General features: G+C 46.3%; 3 protein-coding genes across 5 annotated transcripts in view; 2 read left to right on the top strand and 1 right to left on the bottom strand.

Moving 5' to 3' along the window:
* The first annotated feature begins 6 nt into the window (after positions 1 to 6).
* Positions 7 to 5,247, top strand: LOC103387976 (epithelial discoidin domain-containing receptor 1-like). The gene is made up of 8 exons (XM_008322809.2): positions 7 to 178; positions 1,157 to 1,276; positions 1,552 to 1,853; positions 1,947 to 2,074; positions 2,454 to 2,651; positions 2,733 to 3,000; positions 3,123 to 3,272; positions 3,378 to 5,247. The coding sequence occupies exons 3-8, from the start codon at positions 1,572 to 1,574 to the stop codon at positions 3,516 to 3,518; spliced, it is 1,167 nt and encodes a 388-aa protein (XP_008321031.1). The 5' UTR covers positions 7 to 178; positions 1,157 to 1,276; positions 1,552 to 1,571; the 3' UTR covers positions 3,519 to 5,247.
* A 1,394-nt stretch (positions 5,248 to 6,641) lies between these two features.
* On the bottom strand, positions 6,642 to 12,468 carry flot1b (flotillin 1b). 2 transcript variants are annotated; one of them, XM_008322812.3, is made up of 13 exons: positions 12,314 to 12,468; positions 11,513 to 11,566; positions 11,065 to 11,140; positions 10,670 to 10,760; positions 10,134 to 10,277; positions 9,885 to 10,004; positions 9,265 to 9,360; positions 9,023 to 9,175; positions 8,719 to 8,900; positions 8,600 to 8,645; positions 8,369 to 8,506; positions 7,988 to 8,152; positions 6,642 to 7,903 (listed from the first exon to the last, which is right to left on the bottom strand). In XM_008322812.3, the coding sequence occupies exons 2-13, from the start codon at positions 11,553 to 11,555 to the stop codon at positions 7,880 to 7,882; spliced, it is 1,278 nt and encodes a 425-aa protein (XP_008321034.1). In that variant the 5' UTR covers positions 11,556 to 11,566; positions 12,314 to 12,468; the 3' UTR covers positions 6,642 to 7,879. The 2 variants fall into 2 exon arrangements, with proteins under 2 accessions (XP_008321034.1, XP_024917077.1); XM_025061309.1 differs by lacking the exon at positions 11,065 to 11,140 and having other exon boundaries at positions 12,314 to 12,420.
* A 2,499-nt stretch (positions 12,469 to 14,967) lies between these two features.
* The window catches only part of tubb5 (tubulin, beta 5), a 4,962-nt gene continuing 3,306 nt past the window's right edge, over positions 14,968 to 16,623 (top strand). For both annotated transcript variants that reach the window (XM_017037862.2, XM_008322813.3), the window contains exon 1: positions 14,968 to 15,122. In XM_017037862.2, coding sequence (XP_016893351.1) covers positions 15,066 to 15,122 — 57 coding nt within the window. In that variant the 5' untranslated portion in view covers positions 14,968 to 15,065. The remainder of the gene's footprint in view (positions 15,123 to 16,623) is intronic.

Here is a 16,623-nt window from a genome sequence, read left to right as displayed (position 1 = left end):
CGTGTCCACCTCTCCGTCCCCTCAGACAACGTGGTCATCAACAACACCCACAGCTACTCCAGCCGCTATCAGCGCATCCACACCTTCCCTGACGACCGCGACCATGACAGGGAGGGGGAGGGGGAGTACCAGGAGCCCAGCGCTCTGCTGAGGCCACGGGATCAGAGAGACAACACAGGTAGGTCTCACACACACACACACACACACACACGTTCTGTTCCAACACCTGAACGTCTCTCAGCCTACGTAGGACCTGACGTCTGGGTTTGATAGTGGGTTTTTAGGAGCATACTGCCACCTACTGTAGTGGAGTGTGTAGTGTCACGGTCTGAACAGTCTACTCCTCACACCTTGATGAGCGATTTGGTTTTTATTTTTAGTGAGAATTGTCACAGATTTGTATGGATTCTTGGTCCAGATGAATCACCGTCACGTCACCACGTCGACTCCAGTAAAACAGCAGCAGCTCAGAGGCTGCTTGAAGAGACAGATCTCTGTAGACGATGGAACACATGACTCAGACCATATGTATAGAATCTTTGGACGATTTCCAGCCATGGTCGTCCTTCGCTGCTCCTCCTCCTCCTCCTCCTCCTCCTCTTCTTCTTCTTCTTCCTCGTGTCAGTGAGGTAAAGACGTGGCATTCATTCATAACCAACCAGAGACTGAAAACACTTTCACCAGGCAGAAGTAAATCACCCCATCCCTCCCCCCCCCTCTGAGGAAGAGGATGCAGCTCAGAGGGGGCCACAAAAGAGCTATTGTTCTGAGAGAGGAGAAGTAAAAAAACAAACATTCCTCCCTTGTTTTCCACCACAGGAGGTTCTGCATGAGTCTTTGTCTGAGTGGGTTTGAAATAACACCATAGCAGGAACATGAGTCCTGGTCCTGGTCCTGGTCCTGTTTTAACTTTGCCTGTGACTGCTCTGCTACTCTGTTGTGCACGACATGTGTCCATGCAGCCCCCCCCCCCCCTTATGAAATCACAGTTATGCTAACATTGTCATGTTGTTGTTTTTTTTCTTTCTTGTTTATTGTGTGTGTGTGTGTGTTTTGTAACGTTTTTCACATGTATGACCCCCCCCCACCCCTCGATCGTGCCTGTGTGTGTGTGTGTGACATGGCTGTGTGTGTTTGTGTGTGTGTGTCCTCCCAGCCTTGCTGTTAAACAACCCAGCCTATCACCTGCTCCTGTCAGATCACAGGAAAAGCTCAAGACCCTCAGTGGTCCCCAGCTCCACACAGGCTCCGGAAAAGAGCCTCAATGTCCCCCAGGGTAAGACACCTTGGAGTAGGTCGACACAGTTGGGTGTGGGGGGGGGGGTGGTCTACCTCCCACACCAACTGATTTATTAAAATGATCCTTGTAGTCGACTGTAGAAAAAACACATTCCTGAATCTGTCCACCAGGTGTCTCTCTCTCTCTGCATGAGTCTGACCTCCTCCCTCCTACAGCTCTCTCCTTCCTCCTTCCTCCTCCTCCTCCTCCTCTGCCCTGGGTGTTGGTTGTCACAGACCTTTCATCCACCCTCTCTGTCTCTGCTCCTCCAGTTTGTGGTCTGGACCTGGACATGGAGAAAGGTTTCCCCCCCGCCCAGGAGGAGCCTCCGCCCTACCCCGGTGCCCCTCCTTACCCCTCCCTCTCTTCCCCCGTGTCTCCCTCACTTCCCCCCAGCGTCCCTCACTACGCCGAAGCAGACATCGTGAGCCTGCAGGGCGTCAGCGGTAACAACACCTACGCGGTGCCGGCTTTGGCCTCGTCAAGTCCCGGGGCCGACGCCGCCCCGCTGCCCGAACTGCCCCGCCAGTGTCTCATCTTCAAGGAGAAACTGGGGGAGGGACAGTTTGGGGAGGTAAGAAAATGGCCCACAGATACAGTGTGTGTGTGTGTGTGTGTGTCAGTGAGGATCGTTGTTAATTATTTTGAATCACTCTTCCGGTCTAAGGTGCACCTGTGTGAAATCGAGAATCCTCAAGATCTGCCCAGCCTGGAGTTTCCCTTCAATGTAAGGAAAGGTCGCCCTCTTCTGGTGGCTGTCAAGATACTGCGACCAGATGCTTCTAAAAATGCGAGGTTTGTGACGTCACACACAGTTGAGCAGAGCACACGTGCGGTTCATTTTGTCATGTATTCATGTCTCAACCTTCAGGACAACAATCATGGATCGTTGGTTCGTTTTTTTTTTTTTCAGTCTTTTTTTGTTCATTTATTCAAACCCACAGAGAAGAAGAACTGTTTTTATGTTGTTGCTGCTGCTGCTACTTCAGAATGACCTCTGACCTGTGACCCTTTCCACGGGTCAGAGGTCACTCAGAGCTCTGATCAGATGACCTGCAGCTCACTGTAGCTGTAGACTCCAGCCTTTTCAATCCCACAATCCTTTTCTTCCCCTCCGTCTGTGACGTGACTCGTGTGTCTCTGTGTGTGTGTGTGTGTGTGTATGTCGTCACAGGAACGACTTCCTGAAAGAAGTCAAGATCCTGTCCCGGCTAAAGGACCCCAACATCATCCGTCTGCTGGGGGTGTGTGTGAGCAGCGACCCCCTCTGTATGGTCACTGAGTACATGGAGTGTGGAGACCTGAACCAGTACCTGTCACACCGGGTCCTTCTGGACAAGACGGGGCCTTCGCACAACTGCCCAACTATCAGGTAAAGGGGGGGGTGAGGGCGGAGCCTCAACAGACACACAGTCATCACGCCGTGATCTCATTGGCTGTTGCTCTGCCACAGTTACCCCGCCCTCATCTCCATGGCCAGTCAGATCGCCTCGGGGATGAAGTTCCTGTCGTCTCTCAACTTTGTGCATCGGGACCTGGCAACACGCAACTGTCTGGTGGGAGGGGAAAAGGGTGAGAGCGGGGAAGACGCGGGCGGCGAACGTCACATCAAGATCGCCGACTTCGGCATGAGCCGGAACCTGTACGCAGGAGACTACTACAGGATCCAGGGCCGGGCCGTGCTGCCCATACGCTGGATGGCCTGGGAGTGTATACTCATGGTGAGGGGGTCGGAGGTCGGGGGTCAGGGGTGAAGGGGGAGGGTCCTGGTTATTGTCAGAGAGGATCTCGATGTTCTAGATTCAGTTTGGAGTGAGGTCCAAGTCCTGGTTCTGTGTTCCAGGGGAAGTTCACCACGGCCAGTGACGTGTGGGCCTTCGGTGTGACCCTGTGGGAGATGCTGAGTGTGTGTCAGGAGCAGCCGTACTCCAACCTGACGGACGAGCAAGTCATCGACAACGCTGGAGAGTTCTTCAGAGACCAGGGCCGACAGGTTACACACACACACACACACACACACACACACACAGGTCAGACCTGGTGATGTCATGTTGTATTGACCCTGACCCTGACCTTGACCTTTGTCTGCCCCCTTCAGGTGTACCTGACCCGGCCGGCCGTGTGTCCTCAGGGTCTGTACGAGCTCATGTTGAGCTGCTGGAACAGAGACTGCAAGCTCCGCCCATCCTTCGCCTACATCCACTCCTTCCTCACGGAGGACGCCATGAACATGGTGTAGAGTCAAGAGGAGCTGAGGTCGGAGGTCAGGCTGGAGCCTTGTCACCTCTGTGGTGGAGGTGCAGAGGGGGAGAAAAAGGGGGAGACGGGGTCACATCCTTACTTTTCTGTGTGGGGGGTCTGGGGCTGAGACGCTGCTGGTTCAGTTTAGTTCCATCTTCAGACCCTTAAAGCTAAGCTAAGCTCTGAGCTAAGCTAGAGTTTAGTTTAGGGTAGACTTAGCTAACCTAGTAATTAGCTACTAGCTTCAGTTCAGTGGTCGGTGGTGGGTGCAGCGTCTGCGTAGGATCTTTCTCTCCTCTGAAATACTTTAGGTACGTTGGGTTTTTATATGTGACTAGAGTTGAAGATACAGGAGCTGAACACACGAGTCAGTGACATCACTTTGCTGCAGAGTCACAGATCAGGGTCACACTGGAGGTCAAGTGTGTACACACACACACACACACACACACACACAGATGTCTTAGTTTTCAGTGAATACAGTCAGATTAAAAATCCTTGTTTATAAAAGTCAGTCACGTGAAGAAAAATCATCAGATTTGAACACACGCCGTGCTGCTGCACCTGGAACACGTTCTTCATCACATTGGTTTGGATGAGACACCTGGAGCCCCGCCCACTTTGTCTGCCCTGTCATCCAATCAGTTTGTTCTCAGACACTGATGTCACAGCACATCCTTCAAAGAGAGAGAGAAAAAACTGAGGACAGGTTCTGCTGCTGTGACCCCCCCCAGCCCCCAGCCCAACCCCCCAAGAACAGAGAGAGCCCACTGCCAGCCTGAGTGGAGGACGGGACAGACTGTTGTTGTTTTGGTGTTTTCTTTTTCTGGCTCAGAGTCAGAGAGAAAAAGAAAGTTGTAAGAGAAAAAGAAAAAATTCCAGAGTCAGCTGCACTTTAAAGCCCCACATTTATGCCTTTCCCTCCCCAGCCGTGATAACACCCCCGTCTGCATAAAATGATTTCTGTCCACACGGATTCTGATGCAGTTCACCTGCAGTGACGTGAGGGGGCAGTAGAGATGCAGCACAAAAGTGCTCAATACGGACATGAGTTCTTCGGTTTTTCAAGCCCGGCTTGAGTGAATCAGTGCCGAACTACGGAGCCCCTGAAAGGACAAGGAAGAAAGTGTCTGGCGAACACCTGAAACTTACGGGTGAGCAACAGAAATGTTTTTATTTGGGTTTTTATTTTCCCGCATTTTTCTTTAGGGGTTATCAAATGATTATAAAAAAAAAACATGGACGACACAATCCCGCCATCTCATCACGACAGTTTAGTTCTGGGGGAGTCGTGTGAACTCGTCAACTTATCTGTCTGCACTAATGGACCCCAGGTGTTTTCCCGGGACTGTGAGGCCCAGAGAGGGACTGGACCGTCAACTAATGTCCGGTTCGTGAAGCTAACTGTGGTAGAACCTTCGGAACTCCTGTCGTTCTTCACACACTGTGGTATAACTGGAACCATTCGATCATTTTTATAGTTTCTGTTTGTTTGTACTCCCGACTGTTCGACGTCATTGGTCCTTCTGTTTCTTGAAGCTGAATTTTATGGTTTGTAAATATTGAGGTCAAATCGTTAATTCCCTTTACTAATATATGGAACGATCTTTGTTACGTTCGGGGTCTTCTGTATTTCTGTAGAACGCTTGCTACCTTGAATCAACTGTAATTCACGGTGTTGTCTATTTTTGTAGATGTTTTAATAAAGTTAACCTTTTCAAATAAAAGCGGGTGCGACAAATGTTTACAGCGAAGGTCATCAATGGGGACAGGCGACCCCTAGGTGCTTGGAGGAGTTACTGCACTTACAGGTATGTTAATACTGCTCTGATTGGATGTGAAAAATGTTATTTTGTGATATCACCCTTTGTTTTCTTCTTTCTTTACAGTTGATTTCACCTTCATATAATTCATGGATGTGGAAACAGTGACGACGTCGCAAGTTCTCACTGGTAGGTTACAGGTATGACGTGTGTTTTGTACTGTAACCCGCTGTGGTAAAAAACATTTGAAACAAAGATAATGGACGGCAGAAAGTTTAAGACGGTTTTGATTCGTGAAAGGAAAACAAATGTATAATTGTATGAAGGTCGGGTTTAGGAAAGGAACCCTAAATAAATAGATAAACGTCCAAAGTTACACAATAATGACGTGTCACTCACTGGTCAGGCAGGTCATTTTAATCGGCTAATGACATATATATTTTATATATGTATTGTACATGTGTATTGACTATAAACTACGACTTCCCCGTTTGAAATTGATATCCCGCGAAGTGACAGAATCCGAACACTAGATGTCAGTGTTGCCACATTGTTATAACTAAAACCGATTCAGTAGGAATTCTGAAATATGACAATATGACCAATAATCGCATGTTAATAATTAGAAAATCGAATCCCGAGCGAGTTAAGGAAAACGACCGTTTTGTTTAGAGGTTATTGATATTTTAAAAGTAACTTTCTGCCTAATTGACACAGCATCGAGGTGAAAATGTGGTGGAATCCGTGACAAACTGATTAAGGTCTTCGGGAATTTCCACCACAGGTTTTCACAGTGTGAACTAAATCACTGTAACAAAACTAAAAATGTACATTTGGTTTGATTACATTCACAGTTGTCTATGGACTTCTGTTGATAATAAAGATTAAAAACTCGAACCGTTTGGTTTTTTTCCTCTCAACAAAATGTCCCCGTTATTTCACCGGAACCTTAAATCTGTGGCGTGGGGACTTCATTTACCGGAACACAGGGAAAATAACCCGAGCGTGTGGTGAACGGGTTCATGATACTATGACAGCAGTTTAACGGTATTCGGGTTTTATTTCCGTGCCAGATTTTGAACTTTACTTAGTCACAGTCACAGTCGGACCTGGTTGATGAGTCGGACTCAAACAGGAAGTGCCACCTCTTAACCGGCCCGTCATGTTTGATTATTCTTAACTGTCGCATTGACATTATTTTGCACCAGAATTTACAACCTTGTTGTTTTGACAGATCCCGTGAAATAACAGAAACTGACCGAATTGATTCAGAGTTAAATCTTCTAAACCCTGTACGTCACATCCCTGCTGTGGAGAAAAGCGTTAGGGAAATCAGTAAAAATGAAGCGACCACATTGTCCTGTGATTAGGTCACATTTTATTGTCTACTGTATCATAAAACATTTGACTACACATCAGGTGTTGGAAACATAACACTAACTACAGTATAATCTTCACACATTTATATCGACCCAGTCATGTGAAAAATAGAAACATGCAGCAAACGGCACATTGATCAGCAAAGTCTCAGAACGTACAAAGAATAGCTTTCAGGTTTGATTGACAGCCGTCAGTGAGGGCTGACGGCTTCAGAGTTTTTCCCTGACAGAAGTGGAGCCACAGTGACATGGCAGTTGAGGAGTTTTTCACCAGGCACTTGAAGGTAGCAGAGATGATTATGGCTTTCAGCTGGAAAACATACAGTTAGGTTGAAAGGCATCGGAGGAAACTGTGGGTAAAAAAAAAAAAAAACTCCTTAAATTTCCAGAGGTTCTGGAGCAACAATCTCTACAGATACAAAACTAACATCTGCTTCATATACAACAGCAGCTAGAAAACAGAAGGACACACAGCAGAGTATACTGGCTGTGGTTTCGTACGACAAGCACATCAAAGCAACATGTTGGTTAGTGAGTTAGTTAGCTGTCCTACTTTACTGTGAGACGATACAGACGTCAGGACGCGTTCCTGCCACACACTTTCACCGCCTTCTTCATAAAACCTCAGACGCATCGTTCCACCGACCACTTCCTTTTCCTTCAATCTGTAGCTGAGAATTCATCCACTTACAAACAGACCTTGGCTCTGTGTAGTAGTCAGTTATCGCCAAGTTACCACGTAGGACTAGTTGACCTTTTTGAACAGTGACGTTTGGTTATGTCAAGCAAAGAGTACAGGGAGGGGCAGGTGTTAGGAGGTCACAACAGCATTCGGTAAATTTAAAAGGCACAGAAATTAAAAAAAATTTAAAAAACTAAAATAATTTTCTAACTTAAAAATGATAAAAACAAATGTCTAAGGTTTCTATTAGTGGTCCCTCAGAGGGGATGATGAGGCGATTGTGACGAGAAAGTAAAAACATTCGTGCTCCACAAAAACACAGATGCATTCATTGACACTCTGACCGTGTACGCTTGTTTTTGCTGCCCCCTAGAGAATAACTGAGGTAACAAAACAGACACTGGAGTTGAACACATGCAGGTACAACATGATGATGATGATGCTGCCGTAGTCATGACAGTGGTGAAGAGGAGTGAAGCTGCTGCTGTCAGCAGGCGTGACGAAGCCCCGCCTCCTTCAAGTCTCCGCCTCCTCCTTAATGGACACCAGTCGTATGATTCTGGACAGGTCAGAGAGAGCAGAGAGGTCAGGCGACCTGCAGGTCAGACTCACAGCCGTACCCGAGGGTCGAGGGTGTTCTTACCAGAGCGATGTTCACTCCTGTCAGTTTTTCGATGGTGGCAGGAAGTCTGTTCATGATTTCCAGGACTTCTCCTGCCAGTTTGGCCGCCCCGACCTCTGAGCCGCCGCTGGACACCATGGTGATCTTCTTGGTCTGACACAGTGGCTTGCTGATTTCCTCTGCCATCTGATGGAACAGCAGAAACAGGGAGTGAGTAAACACAACATCGTGAAGGTCAAGTTAAAGTTCTGACTCCAACTGGTTCTAGTTTTTGTTTTGTGACTAAAACAAAGAAACGAGAAGTTCCAACAAGAACCGCAGAATTTAACAGTCCCCACTGAACCGACTGTTTGACATCTGTTATCCAACACCGTTGCATCTGCCCCTGATGATGTCACTGACCAGAGGCAGTTGCTCCAGCAGCATGTCCACCATGGCTCCATCTTTGTACTGCTGGAAGGCCTCGGCCTTCTTGGCCATCTGCTCTGCATCGGCACGACCCTTGGCCTCAATGGCGAAAGCCTCGGCGTCACCTTTGACCTACAGACAGACACATCTGGGTGGTCAGGAGAACACAGCTGAATATGTGTCAAAGAAAATCAATGAAAATGTTGGAGTTTGGGTAGAACGTACTCTGATGGACTCGGCCTCGGCCTCTGCCTCCATGATGAGCTGCAGACTGTGGAGCAGAAGAACAACTGAGTAACACGGTCAGGGCAGAGAGAGGAGGACAGTCCTGCTGTGTCACTCACCGCTGAGCCTCAGCCAGCTTCTCCAAACGGTACTTCTCAGCTTCAGCGGGCTTCTTCACCTTGGCCTCCAGCTCATTCTCTTTGCGGATGATCTCCTGCTCCTGCAGCAGGATCTGCTGAGACCGCTCCACCACCTGAACCTGCATCTTCTCCTCTTCGATGCGCTGCTTTGTCTTGGCCACCTGGTGGACAAATCAGAGCATGAACGGATCATTTCAACAACAAGGAAAAAAAACAAGAATTTGAAAATTCTCAGAAAATAATGTTGTGCTTCAGAAACGAAGGTGTGATGAAACAACTGTACCTGAAGCTGATAGGCCATCTCTGACTCCGCCTTCTTGGTGTTGACCTCAACATCGTAGGCCGCCTTCTTCAGCTCGTAGTCTCGCTGGGATTTTGCCATTTCAATTTCATTCTTGTACTGAGCAGACACCTTCTCCTGCATGGCGTGCGCCTCCTGCAGGTAGACAGAGGAAACACACGTATGTTACCAATCTGATCAATAAAAAATGCAAACAGGGAGAACGACAGGAAGAAGGACGTTACCCTGATGACGGCGTCACGTTTGTACTGAGCCTCTCCTATCCTGGCATCCTTCTGCACCTGGGCTGTTCTGGCTTTACCCAGAGAATTAAGGTAGTCCTGGGGGGGGGGCACAGATGGAGGAAACATCAGCGTGGAGACACAGATGGGATGACCTCACTCATCAATAATGCACAGAGCAGAATGGGCCGAGTCAGAGAGGGTGAGTCAACAAATGAATCTGTTACAGTAACAGGAAGTCGTTCATCACTGAGGTCAGTCCCGGTCATTTACATCAGTCTTCTTCATTGGTTCATTTTAAAATGACAACACACACGTCTAGTTGTTAGGCCACAGTAGAGGAGGATCGATGTTGATGAACATGATCTGATCTAACAGGAAACAGTTTTTCTTCATGAAAAAAGTACAATTTATTTCTGATCCTGATGAAAGTTATTTTTTACAGTTAAGTTTTGTGGACGACTTCCTGCCATGAAAGTGAAAGAATATCCCAGCTCTGACCCCTAGAACCCAGGTCAAGACTTCAACAGCCTCCTGATTCTAAACCCCAGCTCTCACCAACAGATGGCACTGTCTGACTGCCCGACCACAAACTCAGAGGATTTAAATCCACAGTTGAATACCTGGTCATCGTGGACGTCTTTGAGGGTGTAGCTGACCACACCGATACCCATGTTGACCAGGTCAGAGGAGGCCACCTTAAAGACCTGCTCAGAGAACTTCTTACGGTCCTGGTAGATCTCCTACACACACACACACACACACACAGAGTCACTTCAGTTAATGGTTTTCTCCCAACTATTTCAGATATATTTATACTCCTTTGTGTGTATTTGTATAAATGTGTGTGTCTTCAGTACTGATGAACCGACCTCCACTGTTAAATGGGCGATAATGGCTCTCTGGTGACCCTCCAGAGTTTCCAGGGCAATCTGGGAAATCTCCGCCTCCGACTTGCCCATGAACATCTGGCAGGCCGTGGCCAACATCTCCTTGTTCTGCCCCTGGATCTTCACCTGTGTCGGGACAGGAGGACAGAGGACAGGAGGACAGAGGACAGGAGGACAGAGGACAGGAGGACAGAGGACAGGAGGACAGAGGACAGGAGGACAGAGGACAGGAGGACAGAGGACAGGAGGACAGAGGACAGGAGGACAGAGGACAGGAGGACAGAGGACAGGAGGACAGAGGACAGGAGGACAGAGGACAGGAGGACAGAGGACAGGAGGACAGAGGACAGGAGGACAGAGGACAGGAGGACAGGTACAGTGGGGCTATAAATAGACCTGTGATCTTATTAGGACTCCAGGCCTGGGCTGCTGTTCTTTGATGGTGGTCAAACTGGTGGTTCTGTGGTCAGACGTGGTACGTACAGTAAACAGTTTGAGAACCACAGGTTGGACCGTACCTGTGCAATGCCAGTTACAGAGACGGGGACGCCACGGCGGGTGTAGACCTTGTCACTCTTCACGTTGAGCGTTAGCGTGTTGAGCGTGATCCTACGGAGAAATGAAAATAAACGATAAGAAGAAGGAAACGTGTGACAGCAGCCACAGGTCTCTGCAGCAGGAAGTACGATGACATCACTTCCTGGAGATTGAATTAACATCAGCTGACAGACTGCACCAAACCTGGTTTTTTATTAAGATTAAAAGATCACCATAAATCATCAGTGTTCAACATTAAACAGGGTGTAGGGAACTTATATTTTCAAATGTAATATATACGTGTGTGTGTCTGTGTCAGTAAATTTACCCCTAAATATGAGGAAAACGACGACACAGAGAGAAGAGTTTTTTTTACCTCTGGATCTGTTGAATACATGGGAGAACAAAGACACGTCCTCCAGCAATCATTAAAGGAGGAGAGCGGCCAAAACCTGACACACACATTTACACACACATTAGTCATTTGTTGATCCTGCAGTTTTAATCACAAGTTATGGATCACAGTGAAAATTCTTATCAAAGGTCTGATGATAAAATCAATCACATGACAAAGACAACTGTTCCTTAATTTTTCCTGCTCAGACAAACCAGAATTGCAGAACAACTGTTTGTTTCTACCCAACTGAAAATGTTGTGGTTCTCCAACATCCTGTTTTAGTTGGTAATCAAATAAGTATAATAATCAAATAGTTTTAAAGGGAACTTCGCTGTTTAAATAAACTAAAAATGATACAAACTAATGATAATTTAATTTATATTTAACATGGAATGTTTTTTTTTAAAATCTAAATCACAACTCTTACCACTGACAACCATGGCTTCGTTGGGTCCACACGTGTAGAACATCTTGATGTTTGCTGTAACAAAATAATTATGAAAATTAAGTTATAATTAAGAGAACTTCAAAGACAGCATCAGATGTAGTGTTTCTATCATTTACACGTGAACCCATGTCCAGTAAAGTGGAATCAAAGGTTTATTTATGGAATAAACACATTAAGTTTAACGTTATGTATTTAAACATAACTTATTTGTTATAAACAATGTCTACACATTCACATTGTTTATTTATTTACATTCAGTCCTGCAGTAAAGATGGAAGGAAACTAGTTTTTAAATGATACAACAAGACTTTAATTATTTCGGTCTAAGTTAAATATTCGGTCGTTAAACACTTTGGTTATTTGTTTGTAATAATTGTGATGATTTTGTTGAAGATGTCCGTGTGGTTTCATTAGAGCTAAGCCCTTTAACAGACAGTGCAGCCTGGGTGTCCACTCCCCTCTCCGCTCCGCTCCTCACCGTAACGTAGTCTGACCGCTACGCTGCACCAGAACACGGTCGACGTAAAAACGACAGTAACAAATACTTCATTACGAAACACACACACAGTTCTACAACAGAAGAACTTTACAACAATCTGTCAATTCAATTTTGAACCAAAAGAATATCGAATGCTAACATTAGCATGCTAGCTGTTTCTATGCTGTGAAATCGGTTCGAGCTCATAAACGTTCAGAGCGGAGAGAAAAATCTTACGTAAACAAACGAAACATTCTAGCAGTGTGTACGTCAAAATATACTGATGACATCGTTACACTCACCGAATGTCTATTACGGGATTTAAAAGCGATTATTCAAATAAAATCAGAAAGATTTTTATTCCAACGGTCGCCGAGAGAGGAATGACAAATATGTCTGTTTGCTGACGGACGTTTCCCAATCCACGCCCATCGTCAGCGCCAATCCCGGCTGTCTGGGGCCATCTAACGGTCAGGGTCAGAACTGCACTTGAATTGGAAAAGGCGTGGCCACTGGTTGATTGTCGAACGCAGTAAAAATACAGGCTGCAGATTTTTGTGTGTATTTTGTGTATGTAAATACTCCCTGCTGCTGATTTGAATGTTGTTTGAATTGTCCTTTAAGTCAGTTCAGAGAGTGCTTGTACTTCGCCATTGTTTATAGATGTACTGAAAAAAAAAGTTACATTTTACATCTTACATTTACACAACATTTGAGGATTGTAATCTTACATTTACACAACATTTGAGGATTGTTTTCTAATTTTGCTTCTTCATCTACTCACACTGTCATGACAAGGGAACTGGAACATATTGGGCGACAAAAATTAAAGGTGATCAATATCTGGACATGGATTTGGGCTGGAAATTAATTATTTTTGTCGATATGAAGGTTAAACTAAGATCATAGCATGGGGTTAGTAACAACGCTGGTTCATACAGAGGGCCTAGATCTACATGCTGGGCTCCAGTGAGTCAGTGATAAGACACCACTCAGACCATTAGGAGGCAAAAAATCTGATGTTTTAACAGTAAAAAAAAAACCCAGAATAACAGTTGATGTTTTTTTAAGCAGTTTCCCTTCGTTTCCACCCACTGACTGGGCCTGGTCACCTCCAACAACAGCGTCCATTCTTTTTCTGTGAGACGGCCCGTGGTTGTGAGATGGTGTGTTTGCTGCATCGTTGTGTCGCAGCAGGAGACGGACCAGTGTGTGTCCTGATCAGACGGTGCCTGGCGTCCTCTGTGCCCCGCCTTTTATTACGGCTTTACAGTAAAATTCACTTTCCAGACGAAAAATGCGTACTAACAACAGGAACAGTGTTATTTTTCTGCTGTAGGAAAATCTGCCAAGTGATGAAATGAGTGAAAAATAGATGATTGTCATTGAGGTGAGGTGACGTAGGCTGACGGTGGTGTAGAATAACATGACAGAAACAAAAAGATTCGTTTTTATTTTAAGCCTCCTGCAGCAGGTGAATGGAATCCAGTGGCCGTGGATGTTTCTCTCATTTCTCTTGGTTTTTCCTCCTCCCAGGCTTCAGGGAGCTGACGGCAGAGGCCCGGCTCCTCCTCTGGACTGACCAGGCCTCCACCACTGACATCATGCTGTGAAGACCAGATGGGTTGGGTTGGAGTTCTGAAGGAGGAAATCTTGTAGTCTTTCTACTGAGTCAAGGAGGTTCAGGTTATTTGTTGGGCGTTGAACAGATTTATATCTGAAATGTTTGGTTCACTCTGATCACACAGAGGAGATGGAGAACAACTGAAGTTTAACCTCCACAACACAAACCATTTCAACCCCACCCTTACAGTAAAATCATTCTGTACTGACACAAAATATTTCATGCACATCATGCTGTCCAGTGCTTTAATAATATAAAATAATACTAATACAAATACAACAGATAAACAGACATTGGTTTGTCTGCAGAGTAATGCAGTACTGTAGTACTGTGTGTAGCAGTATTTGTTCCATCCGTGACTTCAAATACCAGTGAGAGATGATGATTTACCAGTACCAGGTGAGTGTAAACTAAGGTCAGAACAGCCGTCAGTTTTAATTGACATGAAAATTAAAATCAGTCACAAAGGACAAAAATCCTGGATGAAAAAATACATTCAAGCTTTTCACAGTGGAACTGGAGGAGGAAGTGATGTCATCATATCTGAGGTTAGAAGTTTAATGTTTCAGACCAGAAGTCGCAGAAGCTTTTTTTCACTAAATGGTATCATATTTTATACAGCATCATATTCTAGTTATTGACATGACGAATACCTTGAACTCATCACTAAACGCTAACTCACAGATTTATTGTGTATATGAATCTTTCACAAAATTATTAGCCACAATCAATCCTTGCTAGCTAACAGCTGCTTCTTTTTTATCTTTATATCATGTGTTACTAGCTAACCTGCTGCCTGCTAATAATACATTTGGTAAACGGAGCTTACGATATTTCACTGGGGATAATTCGACTTTTTATTTCATATATTTACAACTTTATTCGTGGAAACGTTTGACTTTTCCCTTATAATATGAAGCCTTTATCCCCCCACCCCAAAAAAAACAAAACCCCGTTAGGATCGTGGTGCCGAGGTTATTCCACCATATTATCGTTGATCTACGACTTCGCTCTCGTCCCCACGACCACGTCCTCATATACTCACCACCTTTCCTCGTCATAGTTCAACGTTTTTCGCATGAATTTACAGTATTATTTTTCAGAAACGGACGTTTTTACCCTCGGTGTTTGAGCTCATTTTGTCGCCGTGGCCCTGGAGGACAGCAGCTGCTCACATTCTGATCCATCTGTTGAGTCATCTCCACTCCCTGATTTGCAGCAGTCCTTCCTCCTCCGGGCCAATCGGCGCGGACGACAGCTGCACCGACCACGCCCCCTGGCCTCGGCCACGCCCCCGCCTCTCCCTGGAATGGCTCCAGCCTTATAAATCCATTGTCCTGCTCTCGGTCTCTCCACTCCGGTCCGTGCTGTGTGCCGCGCTCCGCTCTGTCGCTTCTTCTGCTCGCCATTGTCAAACTTTGTCAGCCATAATGAGGGAAATCGTGCACATCCAGGCCGGTCAGTGCGGCAACCAGATCGGTGCCAAGGTAAGGGAACCGTTTAGCCCTAGAACTGCTGTGTTGACTGGGGATAAAAGGGTCCGTTTTCAGGCCAACTGTCACACCCCAGACTCATTATGCAGCGCACATTCACNGAGGTTATTGGTGGGTTGGGGTTTAAAATGTGACATTTAATGTTTTCATATTTAAAAATAACATTTAAAAATAACATCGATATGTGGCGATGAAGCAGGAGAATCAGTGTGTGTGTGTGTCAGTACTGCAGTCAGTGCTGCAGTCAGTGCTGGGTCGGTGGGTGGGTGGGTGTGCCTGTGTTCACAGGACGGTATATAACGGGATACGGCGCTTTTGTGTCTGTCTGTGTTTTGTTCATTCAACACCGGGCGTGTCTGTGTCTCCGCTCCGTGGACTGAAGACCACCTCGAGACATTCTCTGTGGGAGAATGGAGAGACAGAGAGAGAGAGAGAGAGAGACAGAGAGAGAGACAGAGGGAGAGAGAGAGAGAGCTGCGTCTATTCTTCCTCCCTGTTTTCTTTGTCTCGCACGGGCAGATATGACTGGTATTCTAGACAATGAGTGAGCTCTGAGGCCTAGATACCCCCTCACCCCCCTCACCCTCACCCTCACCCCCATCAGCAGCAGCAGCAGCATCTCGTCTAATGGTCAGCACCAGGTATTGATCCGTTTGAGTGCAGTGTGGATGCAGACTGCTGTCTCAGCTGCTCACAGAGAGGGGGTGCTGTGGGAAGGGTGTGGCATGGACCAGTGAAGTGGTCTCATCCTCCAGCACCGACTGAGGAGGGTTTCAACATCTGACCAGTTACATCTGCAGTGTTTAACACCAACACCAACCTGGTTATTTGTCATAATTTATACGACGACCAGTCGGAGTGGGAGCACAGTGAACGTCCAGTACTGAGAGGAGCCAGCATACAGGCACAGTGATTTACATTAGAAGACACACTTTTATCAGGGGAATGAACCTCCATTTTAACCAGTGATTCATTTTAACCAGAGATTTCTTCAGACTGTGGATGAATCAACAGTCGTTTCATGATTTATTTTTTTCATTCTGGTTTATCTTACACTCTGACTCCTCACAGCTCCTGGTCTGATTATAAATATTTGTCAAATACTGAACCGACGGTCGCAGTAAAACCCACAGTCGTTGGCTCCCACACCCTCTGACGATCACTGTCCCACTCTGTGATCATTGAACCGTGTCCTTCGGTCGACGCTGCAGCTCCTGATTCTCCTGATTTTAAAGACCACATGTACAGCAGTCCACGGTTTCCAGGAGTTTCTTTCCGTCATGGCGGTGCTGATGCTTTGCCAACTGGGATTTAAATGTCCGAGGCGAGGCAGGGCCTGTCTTTGTCATCGCTAACCAAATTAGGGTCAGGGTGGGGGGAGGGGGGAGGAAACAGCTGAGGGAGTCAGTGGGTGAGGTCACTGGACTCTCAACTGTAGGAAACCACGGGACAAACTGGACAAACAACTGAACGATGAGCTGCAGTGACCCACATG

The sequence above is a fragment of the Cynoglossus semilaevis genome, chromosome 13 (assembly GCF_000523025.1).
Source record: "Cynoglossus semilaevis isolate Cse_v1.0 chromosome 13, Cse_v1.0, whole genome shotgun sequence".
NCBI lineage: Eukaryota > Metazoa > Chordata > Actinopteri > Pleuronectiformes > Cynoglossidae > Cynoglossus > Cynoglossus semilaevis.
Note: the sequence above shows the minus strand (reverse complement) of the source record. Positions and strands in the feature narration are given on the sequence as shown.

What these genes read in the sequence shown, in the direction of transcription:
- LOC103387976 (XM_008322809.2), top strand. Translation starts at nt 1,572, where the DNA reads ATGGAGAAAGGTTTCCCCCCCGCCCAGGAGGAGCCTCCGCCCTACCCC. An exon ending in GATGCTTCTAAAAATGCGAG is followed by an intron (nt 2,075 to 2,453) that starts GTTTGTGACGTC and finishes ATGTCGTCACAG; the next exon opens with GAACGACTTCCTGAAAGAAG. An exon ending in CACAACTGCCCAACTATCAG is followed by an intron (nt 2,652 to 2,732) that starts GTAAAGGGGGGG and finishes GCTCTGCCACAG; the next exon opens with TTACCCCGCCCTCATCTCCA.
- flot1b (XM_008322812.3), bottom strand. Translation starts at nt 11,555, where the DNA reads ATGTTCTACACGTGTGGACCCAACGAAGCCATGGTTGTCAGTG. An exon ending in CGAAGCCATGGTTGTCAGTG is followed by an intron (nt 11,141 to 11,512) that starts GTAAGAGTTGTG and finishes TGTGTGTGTCAG; the next exon opens with GTTTTGGCCGCTCTCCTCCT. An exon ending in CCGAGGCCGAGTCCATCAGA is followed by an intron (nt 8,507 to 8,599) that starts GTACGTTCTACC and finishes GTCTGTCTGTAG; the next exon opens with GTCAAAGGTGACGCCGAGGC.